This window comes from Coregonus clupeaformis, chromosome 16 (assembly GCF_020615455.1).
Source record: "Coregonus clupeaformis isolate EN_2021a chromosome 16, ASM2061545v1, whole genome shotgun sequence".
In the NCBI taxonomy this organism is placed as follows: Eukaryota; Metazoa; Chordata; class Actinopteri; order Salmoniformes; family Salmonidae; genus Coregonus; species Coregonus clupeaformis.
In genome coordinates this window covers 16,629,876-16,642,164 of record NC_059207.1, presented here as the reverse complement: position 1 = coordinate 16,642,164, position 12,289 = coordinate 16,629,876, and the positions used below count along the sequence as shown (strand labels likewise).

General features: G+C 44.6%; 1 protein-coding gene across 1 annotated transcript; it reads left to right on the top strand.

Moving 5' to 3' along the window:
- Positions 1–1,274: 1,274 nt before the first annotated feature.
- LOC121584287 (leucine-zipper-like transcriptional regulator 1) lies at positions 1,275–11,382 on the top strand. The gene is given in 9 exon segments (XM_041900111.1): positions 1,275–1,319; positions 1,622–1,717; positions 4,741–4,906; positions 8,464–8,612; positions 8,732–9,015; positions 9,964–10,121; positions 10,306–10,403; positions 10,508–10,588; positions 11,266–11,382. Coding segments are annotated over 9 exon segments (1,194 nt in total).
- The last annotated feature ends 907 nt before the right edge of the window (positions 11,383–12,289 follow it).

Below are 12,289 nucleotides of genomic sequence, written 5' to 3'. Positions count from 1 at the left end.
TATTCAGACCCCTTGACTTTTTCCACATTTTGTTACGTTACAGCCTTATTCTTAAATTGATTTTAAAAAAATGTTTCCTCATCAATCTACATTTGCAAAAATGTCTAAAAACCTGTTTTCGCTTTGTCATTATGGGGTATTGTCATTAATCGTTAAAGACTCCAGCCACCCAAGTTCTATCCCAAGCCATAAGACTGCTAAATAGCCAACAAAATTGCTACACGGACTATCTGAGTCGACCTTTTTGCACTGTCTCTATGCACACTCACAGGACTCTACACAGTCACACATACTGACACTCCAACACACACATAACATGCACACACATTTATACTGACTCTACACACACACACACACACACACACACACTCATATACAATCTTCATTTACGCTGCTGCTACTCTGTATATCATATACAGTGCATTCGGAAAGTATTCAGACCCCTTCACTTTTTCCACATTTTTGTTACGTTACAGCCTTAATCTAAAATGGATAAAAAAAAAAAAATCCTCATCAATCTATACACAATACCCCATAATGACAAAGCGAAAACAGGTTTTTAGACATTTTTGCAAATGTAGATTGATGAGGAAACATTTTTATTTAATCAATTTAAGATTAAGGCTGTAACGTAACAAAATGTGGAAAAAGTGAAAGGGTCTGAATACTTTCCGAATGCACTGTATATGATATACAGAGTAGCAGCAGCGTAAATGAAGATTGTATATGAGTGTGTGTGTGTGTGTGTGTGTGTGTGTAGAGTCAGTATAAATGTGTGTGCATGTTATGTGTGTGTTGGAGTGTCAGTATGTGTGACTGTGTAGAGTCCTGTGAGTGTGCATAGAGACAGTGCAAAAAGGTCGACTCAGATAGTCCGTGTAGCAATTTTGTTGGCTATTTAGCAGTCTTATGGCTTGGGATAGAACTTGGATGGCTGGAGTCTTTAACGTTTTTCCGGGCCTTCCTTTCACACCGCCTGATATAGAGGTCCTGGATGGCAGGGAGCTCGGCACCAGTGATGTACTGGGCTGTCTGTGCTACCCTCTGTAGCGCCATGCAATCGATGGTGGTGCTGTTGCCATATGTTGAAATGCATTTAAGGTCAAAACACACAATTGTGTCTCTGTGTTGTTCAGCATAACGTTTACAATCCAAGTATTGACTGAAGTAAATGAAATGGGCTGAGGTGGGACTGTTTAGTCACTCACTACCCCTATTAACCCTTATAAACTTTAGTTTTTCTTATCCGGCAGTTTTCTTGCTACCCAAAGTGCATGGTCCACGTGGACTACTGCGATTTGGAGTACATCCTTGGAGAGGTGGGTTCTGTCATCATGTGCTGCTGGGAGACTGAGCTGGGCTGTGTTCATTAGGCACAAAATGGAAGAAACCGGACTGGAACAGGAACTTGTCCAATAAGAAACACAATTTTTTTGTCTTCCTTTGCAAAACATTTTTAAAAGTTTCCTGTTGCATACCCTAATGAACATGACCCTGTCACGTAGAGGACAAAGGAAGGATCGGATGACTTTTAAGTGAACATCTCACTCCCTGGTTCCCTCGCTCTCTTTCTCTCTTTTTTCTCTTTTTTCTATATCACTCTCTTTTTCTCTGAGTGCAGAGGGAGGAGAGAGGCCTGGGTCACATTGCCATTGTTACTGCAAGATGCCAGTGGCTGAGAAAGAAGATCCTGCAGGCTCTGGATAGACAGAGACAGGTCAGTGGAGAGAGGTCTTCATTATTCTCTAGTCCTCAGGCACCCATGTATAGTAACAACAATATGTTCAATCACAGGGCTGTTGCGGTGACCGTATTACCGCCACACCGGCAGTCATACTGACCACAGTAAAATTCCACGTGACCGTTGAGTCACAGTAATCTCCTCTTAGTAATCTCCGCGCTGGACATGCGTTGGTAGTACCCAACTCGCTAACGATCGTCAGGTCGCTAATGGAGAGGTGTCCCTCTAACCATTCTGACATCAATGCAAATGCAATCAAAAATCACATCAAACACTTTTAATCAAAACAGTATGTGCTTTTAAAACTTACCTCACTGTGATTGATCAATTTGAAGAAAGAAGTTCAAAAACAGGTTGAAACTGAGTGGAAAACATAGTTGTTGTGGATGTTGTTTCAAAGCCTAACAGAACGAAATGGACAGGTGATGAAATGGACAGGTGACGATTAATTCAAAACACAAAACGCATAGGCCTATATATGAGCCTATATATGAGCCAGAAAAACATGAACAAATATGTATTTAAGATGTCTTTGGTACATAATTGGTCTAGCCTATACTCCAAAGTTAAACAAATTCAGAGTTAGCCAACAATTATAGTGAATTTCTATTTGATTTTGAATAGCCTATAGTAATAGGGCATTTTTTATATTTTCATAATTAATATGCTGACACATTACCTTTAGCTACAGAATATCTCACCACCGTAAATTTCCATCTCCTCCCCTCGCTCCTTTATTCCTTTCTCGAGCGCGCAGAAAGAGGGGCTGTCAACAGTTTAATGAAATATGTTTCGTTGTGAAAACATGTTACTATCGATATTCCCAAACAGATTTCACTTGGTTTCCCAAATTAAGCACTGGGTAGCTGCAGGAACAGGGTTGGAGAGCCCATGGCATACAGAGTTTGGGCGGAATATCACCTGTCGCGCAGCGAGTGCATGCTCCTCAAACAGTGGTTGATGTGTGGAGTGAAATAACCGGAGTAGCCTACCCAGCATGAGTGAACAATGAACCAGTGGGAAAGTGGCCATTCGCTATTCGAGTGCATACAGATAACATGTATTTTTTCCCCTGTTCCTGCCCATTTGACAATGGCCCATTCTAAATCAAAACTAATTTTACATATTAGTAAAGACAAGATTAAATTGAGAATAATCTGATGGGTGGAAATATGATCACTTGATGAGAGAACAGCGTGTGCAGCCTGAGTCAAGGAACAGAGATCAAGCTTTTTTTGTGACTTTAGCCTATAATCATATAGGACCTGTTTCAATAATCACTTTTATGCTCAACATAGCCACTTTCTATGTGCACTCTCTCCGAAATGGGAAAAATAACCTTTATGTTTTATTCAGCTAAGTTAAATTATATTCTTCTTACTATAAAATCATATAATATAAAATAATGGCACAGGACTTCTAAGCATATCTTGTCTGCTAAATGAACAAGCCTACAGCCTATGGCATGGAGAATAGCCAGATAACATACAGTAGGCCAACTCATATTCTGTTCTTCTGAAATATGTTTTCTCCATATCATAATGGTTCTTTAGACCTGCCTAAAATGAATAATGGATTTAATGTGATGGTGTATATTCAATTGATTTATTATACTTTTTTTAATGTTCCAAAGGTGCGCATCACTGGCTTGTATGTGGCCTGGAGATGCTAAACGTGTTTATGTTCATTAACAGTCAATAACCATGAGACCGGCAGGCTTTTGCATGACAATAACCGGTTGGCAAAATTTCATGACCGCCACAGACCTAGTCAAGCAGACACTTTTATCCAATATCACGTACAGAACTGTCAACATTGACACATATGCTGTAGACCTGGCAAGTTGACTTGGACTTGGTACTCCTGAGTGGCGCAGTGGTCTAAGGCACTGCATCGCAGTGCTAACTGTGTCACTAGAGATCCTGGTTCGAATCCAGGCTCTGTCGCAGCCGGCCGCGACCGGGAGACTCATGGGCGGCGCACAATTGGCCCAGCGTCGTCCAGGGTAGGGGAGGGAATGGCCGGCCGGGATGTAGCTCAGTTGATAGAGCATGGCGTTTGCAACGCCAGGGTTGTGGGTTCGATTCCCACGGGGGGCCAGTATAAAAAAAATATGTACTAACTGTAAGTCGCTCTGGATAAGAGCGTCTGCTAAATGACTAAAATGTAAATGTAAATGTTGGATAGGAAAAAGAAGAGCGTTGAGTTCCAGGAGCCGGTCGAAGTAAAAGGCTTAATATAGAGTTTTTCAAGGGTACAGGTAGTAATGAGAATGCAAAGGCAAATCCACCAGTGGCTAGAAAGGATGGTATAACAGTCCTAGTGGCCAACAACGGGCAAAGTGGCTAAAAGTAATTATATATAGTCATTCTGAATTACTTATACATGCATCAGTACAGATGTTGGTTGATATGAAACTGATACTTATTTCAGTTGAAAAGTAAAAACATTTGCTGCTTTGGGTATAGAGAGTGGAGTTCGGATTGTCTCAAGTTGAGGCCTCTGAGAATCCTGTGTCCTGTGTGATTTGGGTCACAGGCTTATGGAAAACATTTTCATACTTCAAACTGTTTTAACTAACGTGTAAACTATTGACCTGGCTAATCATGTTATGATTATAAGCAAACATATGTGAGGATATGGTGATGGTGGATCTTGGTCATCTGGGTCGGCTCAATTTGGGTTTGGTTTGAGGGTTGCCCTCAATTCACTATTATGTTACCGTGCAGGAATCGAACCCTCAATGCTGGTTGCCAGCAACATGCCCCACCCACTGAGCCAATGGAACAATTCCTAATGATTTGAATGTGACGATTTCCTGGACACAGATTGAGCCTAGCTCTGGACTGAAAAGCCCTTTCAAAGGAGGTTCTCCATGAAGCATGTTTTTTAGTCCAGGACTAGGTTCAATCTGTGTCTGGGAAACTTGCCCATAAAGTGACTCCCCTGTCTGGTAGTAAACGTCCTGTCTCTGTGTGCAGAGGAGTAAACAACCAGAGGGGCTTGAGTAGGGGGCAGGGCCCTGAGGTCCCAGAGATATCCCAGCGGGCACCAGGGCATCGGGGAACCAGCCCATGCTGGAGGTGCACATCAGGGAGGCCGAGGCTCAACCCTTCGAGGTGCTGATGTTCCTCTACACAGACAAGATCCAGTACCCGCGCAGAGGTCAGAGTTCACCCACCGCCTCCTCATACCTATTCATAACTGAGTTCCAAGTCGACCGCTAACACCCTAGTACCCTGCACCCCTGTACATCCGAGAGGATTGGATAGGTGTAAGAAATATGCCGGAAACTCTGCACTGCCTATCAGAAGGCAAGGTGGAGAAATTACCATGTTGCTTGAACCCATCCACTTGTCTCAGATCTACAGGAGTGCCTAGGGGGCTAGAGGGTGTGGGGTCGATTAGGGATTAGACACATACTGCATATGAACTCTCTTCAAAAGAGCCCGACATTGTTCCTGTCTTTCTTGCACTTGTCTTTTCTTTCTAGCACTGAATTTGCTGATAGTGACTAGTTTGAATAAGGTTTTATTTGCAATGATTGTGATGTGGTTGTTTTATCTAACTTAGTCGAATGCACTGACGTCTGTAGCCATGAAGTGCTTTGAAAGGCTGGTCTTGGCTCACATCAACACCATTATCCCAGAAACCCTAGACCCACTCCAATTTGCATACCGCTCCAACAGATCCACAGATGATTCAATCTCTATTGCACTCCACACTGCCCTTTCCCACCTCGACAAGAGGAACACCTACGTGAGAATGCTATTCATTGACTACAGCTCAGCATTCAACACCATAGTGCCCTCAAAGCTCATCACTAAGCTAAAGATCCTGGGACTAAACACCTCCCTCTGCAACTGAATCCTGGACTTCCTACGGGCTGCCCCCAGGTGGTAAGGGTAGGTAACAACACATCTGCCACACTGATCCTCAACACGGGGGCCCCTCAGGGGTGCGTGCTCAGTCCCCTCCTGTACTCCCTGTTCACCCATGACTGCATGGCCAGGCACGACTCCAACACCATCATTAAGTTTGCCGATGACACAACAGTGGTAGGCCTGATCACCGACAACGATGAGACAGCCAATAGGGAGGAGGTCAGAGACCTGGCCGTGTGGTGCCAGGATAATAACCTCTCCCTCAACATGACCAAGACAAAGGAGATGATTGTGGACTACAGGAAAAAAAAGAGGACTGAGCACGCCCCCATTCTCATAGATGGGGCTGTAGTGGAACAGGTTGAGAGCTTCAAGTTCCTTGGTGTTCACATCACCAATGAACTATCATGGTCCAAACACACCAAGACAGTCGTGAAGAGGGCACGACAAAGCCTATTCCCCCTCAGGAGACTGAAAAGATTTGGCATGGGTCCTCAGATCCTCAAAGAATTCTACAGCTGCACCATCGAGAGCATCCTGACTGGTTGCATCACCGCCTGGTATGGCAACTGCTTGGCCTCCGACCTCAAGGCACTACAGAGGGTAGTGCGTACGGCCCAGTACATCACTGGGGCCAAGCTTCCTGCCATCCAGGACCTCTATACCAGGCGGTGTCAGAGGAAGGCCCTCAAAATTGTCAAAGACTCCAGCCACCCTAGTCATAGACTGTTCTCTCTGCTACTGCACGGCAAGCGGTACCGGAGTGCCAAGTCTAGGTCCAAAAGACTTCTCAACAGCTTCTACCCCCAAGCCATAAGACTCCTGAACAGCTAATCATGGCTACCCGGACTATTTGCACTGACCCCCCACCCCCACCCCCCACCCCATCTTTATACGCTGCTGCTACTCTGTTAATTATTTATGCATAGTCACTTTAACTCTACCCACATGTACATATTACTTCATCTACCTCAACTAGCCGGTGCCCACGTACATTGACTCTGCACCGGTACCCCCCCTGTATATACAGTGAGGGAAATAAGTATTTGATCCCCTGTTGATTTTGTACGTTTGCCCACTGACAAAGAAATGATCAGTCTATAATTTTAATGGTAGGTTTATTTGAACAGTGAGAGACAGAATAACAACAACAAAATCCAGAAAAACGCATGTCAAAAATGTTATAAATTGATTTGCATTTTCTGAGGGAAATAAGTATTTGACCCCCTCTCAATCAGAAAGATTTCTGGCTCCCAGGTGTCTTTTATACAGGTAACGAGCTGAGATTTGGAGCACACTCTTAAAGGGAGTGCTCCTAATCTCAGTTTGTTACCTGTATAAAAGACACCTGCCCACAGAAGCAATCAATTAATCAGATTCCAAACTCTCCACCATGGCCAAGACCAAAGAGCTCTCCAAGGATGTCAGGGACAAGATTGTAGACCTACACAAGGCTGGAATGGGCTACAAGACCATCGCCAAGCAGCTTCATGAGAAGGTGACAACAGTTGGTGGGATTATTTGCAAATGGAAGAAACACAAAATAACTGTCAATCTCCCTCGGCCTGGGGCTCCATGCAAGATCTCACCTCGTGGAGTTGCAATGATCATGAGAATGGTGAGGAATCAGCCCAGAACTACACGGGAGAATCTTGTCAATGATCTCAAGGCAGCTGGGACCATAGTCACCAAGAAAACAATTGGCAACACACTATGCCGTGAAGGACTGAAATCCTGCAGCGTCCGCAAGGTCCCCCTGCTCAAGAAAGCACATATACAGGCCCCTCTGAAGTTTGCCAATGAACATCTGAATGATTCAGAGGAGAACTGGGTGCAATTGTTGTGGTCAGATGAGACCAAAATGTAGCTCTTTGGCATCAACTCAACTCGCCGTGTTTGGAGGAGGAGGAATGCTGCCTATGACCCCCAAGAACACCATCCCCACCGTCAAACATGGAGGTGGAAACATTATGCTTTGGGGGTGATTTTCTGCTAAGGGGACAGGACAACTTCACCGCATCAAAGGGACGATGGACGGGGCCAGGTACCGTCAAATCTTGGGTGAGAACCTCCTTCCCTAAGCCTGGGCATTGAAAATGGGTCGCGGATGGGTATTCCAGCATGACAAAGACCCAAAATACACGGCCAAGGAAACAAAGGAGTGGCTCAAGAAGAAGCACATTAAGGTCCTGGAGTGGCCTAGCCAGTCTCCAGACCTTAATCCCATAGAAAATCTGTGGAGGGAGCTGAAGAGTTGCCAAACGTCAGCCTCGAAACCTTAATGACTTGGAGAAGATCTGCAAAGAGGATTGGGACAAAATCCCTCCTAAGATGTGTGCAAACCTGGTGGCCAACTACAAGAAATGTCTGACCTCTGTGATTGCCAACAAGGGTTTTGCCACCAAGTACTAAGTAATGTTTTGCAGAGGGGTCAAAAACGTATTTCCCTCATTAAAATGAAAGTCAATTTATAACATTGGATTTTTTTGTTGTTATTCTGTCTCTCACTGCTCAAATAAAGCTACCATTAAAATTATAGACTGATCATGTCTTTGTCATTGGGCAAACGTACAAAATCAGCAGGGGATCAAATACTTTTTTCCCTCACTGTATAGCCTCCCTACTGTTACACTTTTTTGTTGTTGTTTTATTTTACTTTTTTATAAAAAATAAATGCACTGTTGGTTAAGGGCTGTAAGTAAGCATTTCACTGTAATGTCTGCACCTGTTGTATTCGGCGCATGTGGCCAATACAATTTGATTTGATTTCAAAGTCTCTCGGATAAGAGCATCTGCAAATGACTAAAATGTCAAAATGTTTACCTGGACTCTCCTCAGGTCACGTCCAGGATGTTCTTCTGACCATGGACTTCTACAAGCTGGCTCCGGAGCAGCTGCGCGTGCAGTACATCGAGGCATCCGTGGGCCTGCAGAATGTTCTGAGCATGTGCAAACAAGCCAACAAGCTGCAGCTGGACCAGCTCAAGGTAAGGGGCCAGGCAGGAATCCAGAAGAGGGTTTTGCTAATACCAGGTTGTAAAATAAAGCATAAGCAAAACATTATTCTGTCATTAATCTACCGCTCACACGACCTGTTCCACTGTAGGAGCAATGCCTTAACTTTGTGGTGAAGGAGATGCACTGTAACCAGGTGATCATGACCAAGGAGTTTGAGCACCTGTCCACCCCGCTGATCGTGAAGATAGTCCGTCGGAAGCAGCAGCCTCCCCCCAGGGTGTACTCAGGCCAGCCCGTGGACATCGGCACCTCCCTGGTGCAGGACAAGAAGGCCTACTTGGAAGGAGGCGGCCTGGACTTTTGTGACATCGTCCTGCTGTTGGACGGACACCCTCGGCCCGCCCATAAAGCTATACTGGCCTCATGCTCAAAGCACTGTTACTGTATAGGGCTGTGTTCAGTAGGGAGAAACGTTTTGAAAAGGGGGATGTGCTACCTGAACTTGTCCAACGAGAACACAGGTTTCATTCCCCGTTGAGAAACGCTCTTGTTATGGTGTCGGCGTGTGCCCTACTGAACATGACCCAGGTCCATTTGAGTCACATGTGGACTCCCACAACCACTTGGAAGTGTGGTTGATGACGCATGTTGAGTGAATTTCCCTGACTGTGTGGCAGGTTGATGTTTATTGGGATGAATCTTGTCCTAGAGGTAGAACTGAGCGATTTCCACTAGACGGGCCAGCTACAAAGTCAAAATTGGCTATACATCGAAAACATTCATGAAAACATACATTCGCTTTTTGGACTTCATTTAAGGTAAGGGTTAGGCATAAGTTTAGCAGTGTGGTTAAGGTTAGGGTTGGATTTCAAATCAGATTTGATGACTTTGTGGGTGTGCCAGCTAGTGACTACGCTGCAGATCTGCCATTCACAATAAACAATAAACACTGGTGTGTGCGTGCGTCCGTTTGGATGTGTGCAGACTTGTATACAAGGTTAGGATTAGTGTGCAGACTTGTATACAGGGGTAACGGTTAGTGTGCAGACTTGTATACAGGGTTGGGTTAGTGTGCAGACTTGTTACGGGGTAACGATTAGTGTGCAGACTTGTATACAGCGTTAGGGTTAGTGTGCCGACTTGTTTACAGGGGTAACAGTTAGTGTGCAGACTTGTATACAGGTGTAACGGTTAGTGTGCAGACTTGTATATGGGGTTAGGGTTAGTGTGCAGACTTGTATACAGGGGTAAGTGTTAGTGTGCAGACTTGTATACAGGGTTAGGGTTAGTGTGCAGACTTGTATACAGGGTTAGGGTTAGTGTGCAGACTTGCACCCCTGTTCACTTTGGCCTGGATTGATGACTCTTTTCTATGGACAGCTACTTTGTGGCGATGTTCCATTTCTTTATGCCTGAGGACGGGCAGGTGAACATCTCCATCGGTGAGATGGTGCCCAGCGAGCATGCCTTTGAGTCCATGCTCCGCTACATGTACTACAGGGATGTTAACATGCCTCCAGAAGACTCTCTGTATCCTCCCCACTCAGCCAATACGTGGCTAGCATCTTCCACATCACCCATTTGTAGTCATGTCCAATAAAACGGGACACTGTTTTTAACATACAACATTTTGTGAGAAATATGAATTCCTATCACTTGGCAATACTGATATTTGTATGCAATGAATGAAAGAATGACTTGACTCTTGATAACAGATACCTGTCGCAGCACCATATTACTACGGTTTCTCCAACAACAGGCTACAGGCCTATTGCAAGCAGAACCTGGAGATGAAAGTGACTGTGGAGAACGTCCTCCAGGTGTTCTGCACCCACCATTAATATCCTGTTAGTGTGTCGTTGAACATGTGTGCATCACTCGTCTTCCTTCAATTCCATGTCCCTCATTTGGTCCATCCTTTCAGATCCTGGAGGCAGTAGACAAGACTCAGGCCTGGGACATGAAGAAGCACTGCCTGCACATCATCGTCCACCAGTTTATCAAGGTGGGTGGGCTACTGGTGTCTGGAGCCATGGGGAGGTTTTGCCCCCCACTCCACAGCTAAGCTAAACCCCTGAGGACAAACTCTGTGGGGAAGCCTCTACACCAGTGGTTCCCAACCAGGGTACTAGGACCCCTGGGGGTACTTGGCCTATCCACAGGGGGTATTTGAGAAGACTCATGAGACCATAGGCTTACTGGTAAAATGCACATTAGGGGGTACTCCAGGCAGAACAAAATGTAGTTGGTGGTACAGTAACCGAAAAAGGTTGGGAACCACTGCTCTACACAGTGGTTAGAGAAGAGACAGTTTACAGGCAAGCATGCAGTAATATATGCCATTTAGCAGTACAAGCAACTTATCCTTCACTGTTGTCCGCCCTCCTTACAGTGCCATGTGGGATTATCTTTTGTCTTAACAAGACAAGGAAAATTCTACGGTCCTTTTTGTTTATGCCAGGGGTCTCAAACTGTCTGCCTTCGGGCCAGATGCGGCCTTCAGTTGTCTTAGTAATGTCTTACGCGTCAGGGTTTTCAGTTTTGGATCCGCAATTGTTTCCTCTCCCCTTTTGGCTTTCTCGACTACGTTTCTATTCCCCTGTTACAGTCTTTGTTTGATCATCACAGTTTTTTATTTGTTGCTTCTTTCCTTCCTCCCATTCCCCTCCCTCCCTCCTGAAGGTGTCCATTCTCCCCAACCTGAGGTCCCTCAGCCAGCTGCTGCTGCTGGACATCATCGAGTCCCTGGTCTCACACATATCAGACAAGCAGTCTGCCGAGATGGGCTCTGACATCTAGGACCAGGCTGTTGACCTGCTCTCTCTACCGTAGCCCTCCGTGTCTGCTCCCTCCCTCATTAGTCATTCCATTAGACCAGTGGAGGCTGGTAAAAGGAGAAATGTGGAGGATGGGTTCCCTCTACCAGCTGCCACTGCCTTATAAGTTACTGTGGACCTTACATTACATTTCCTCAACCTTGTCCCAAATGTCCCATTTTATCTATGCTGGGTTACCTTGGATCTGCTCTCTAAATGGATCACGTTTGAATGTGCTGCGAGAAGAATACTGAACATTATACGATGACCACCTGAATGTGTATGTCTGGGCCAGGCTTGAGAATGCTGATATTGCGCTAGCATGAAGTAACCTCCCCCTCATCCTTGTTCAGTTAGCCTGATTTCAGTTAGCCTGATTTCAGTTAGCCTGATTTCAGTTAGCATGGTTTATAAGTACCCTTTTCATCTACACATTCTCTCATATGTTCATTTTATAATTTAATAAATGGTACATAAAAATAAAAAAAACGGATCAAGGTTGAATGTTGATTCTCCTGCATAGTAACATTACATACTGCAGGGTTCCCCAACTGGCTTAAAAGTATTCTATGTTTATTTGGCCCCCCAAGTTTTCTGAGCAAAAACATTATATACAGTGCATTCAGAAAGTATTCAGACCCCTTTACTTTTTCCACATTTTGTTACGTTACAGCCTTATTCTAAAATTGATTAAATAGTTTTTTCCCCTCATCTATCTACACACAATACCCATAATGACAAAGCAAAAACAGGTTTTTAGAATTTTTTGAAAAACGGAAACGGAAATATCACATTTATATAAGTATTCTGACCCTTTACTCAGTACTTTGTTGAAGCACCTTTGGCAGCGATTACAGCCTCAAGTCTTCTTAGGTATGATGCTACAAGCT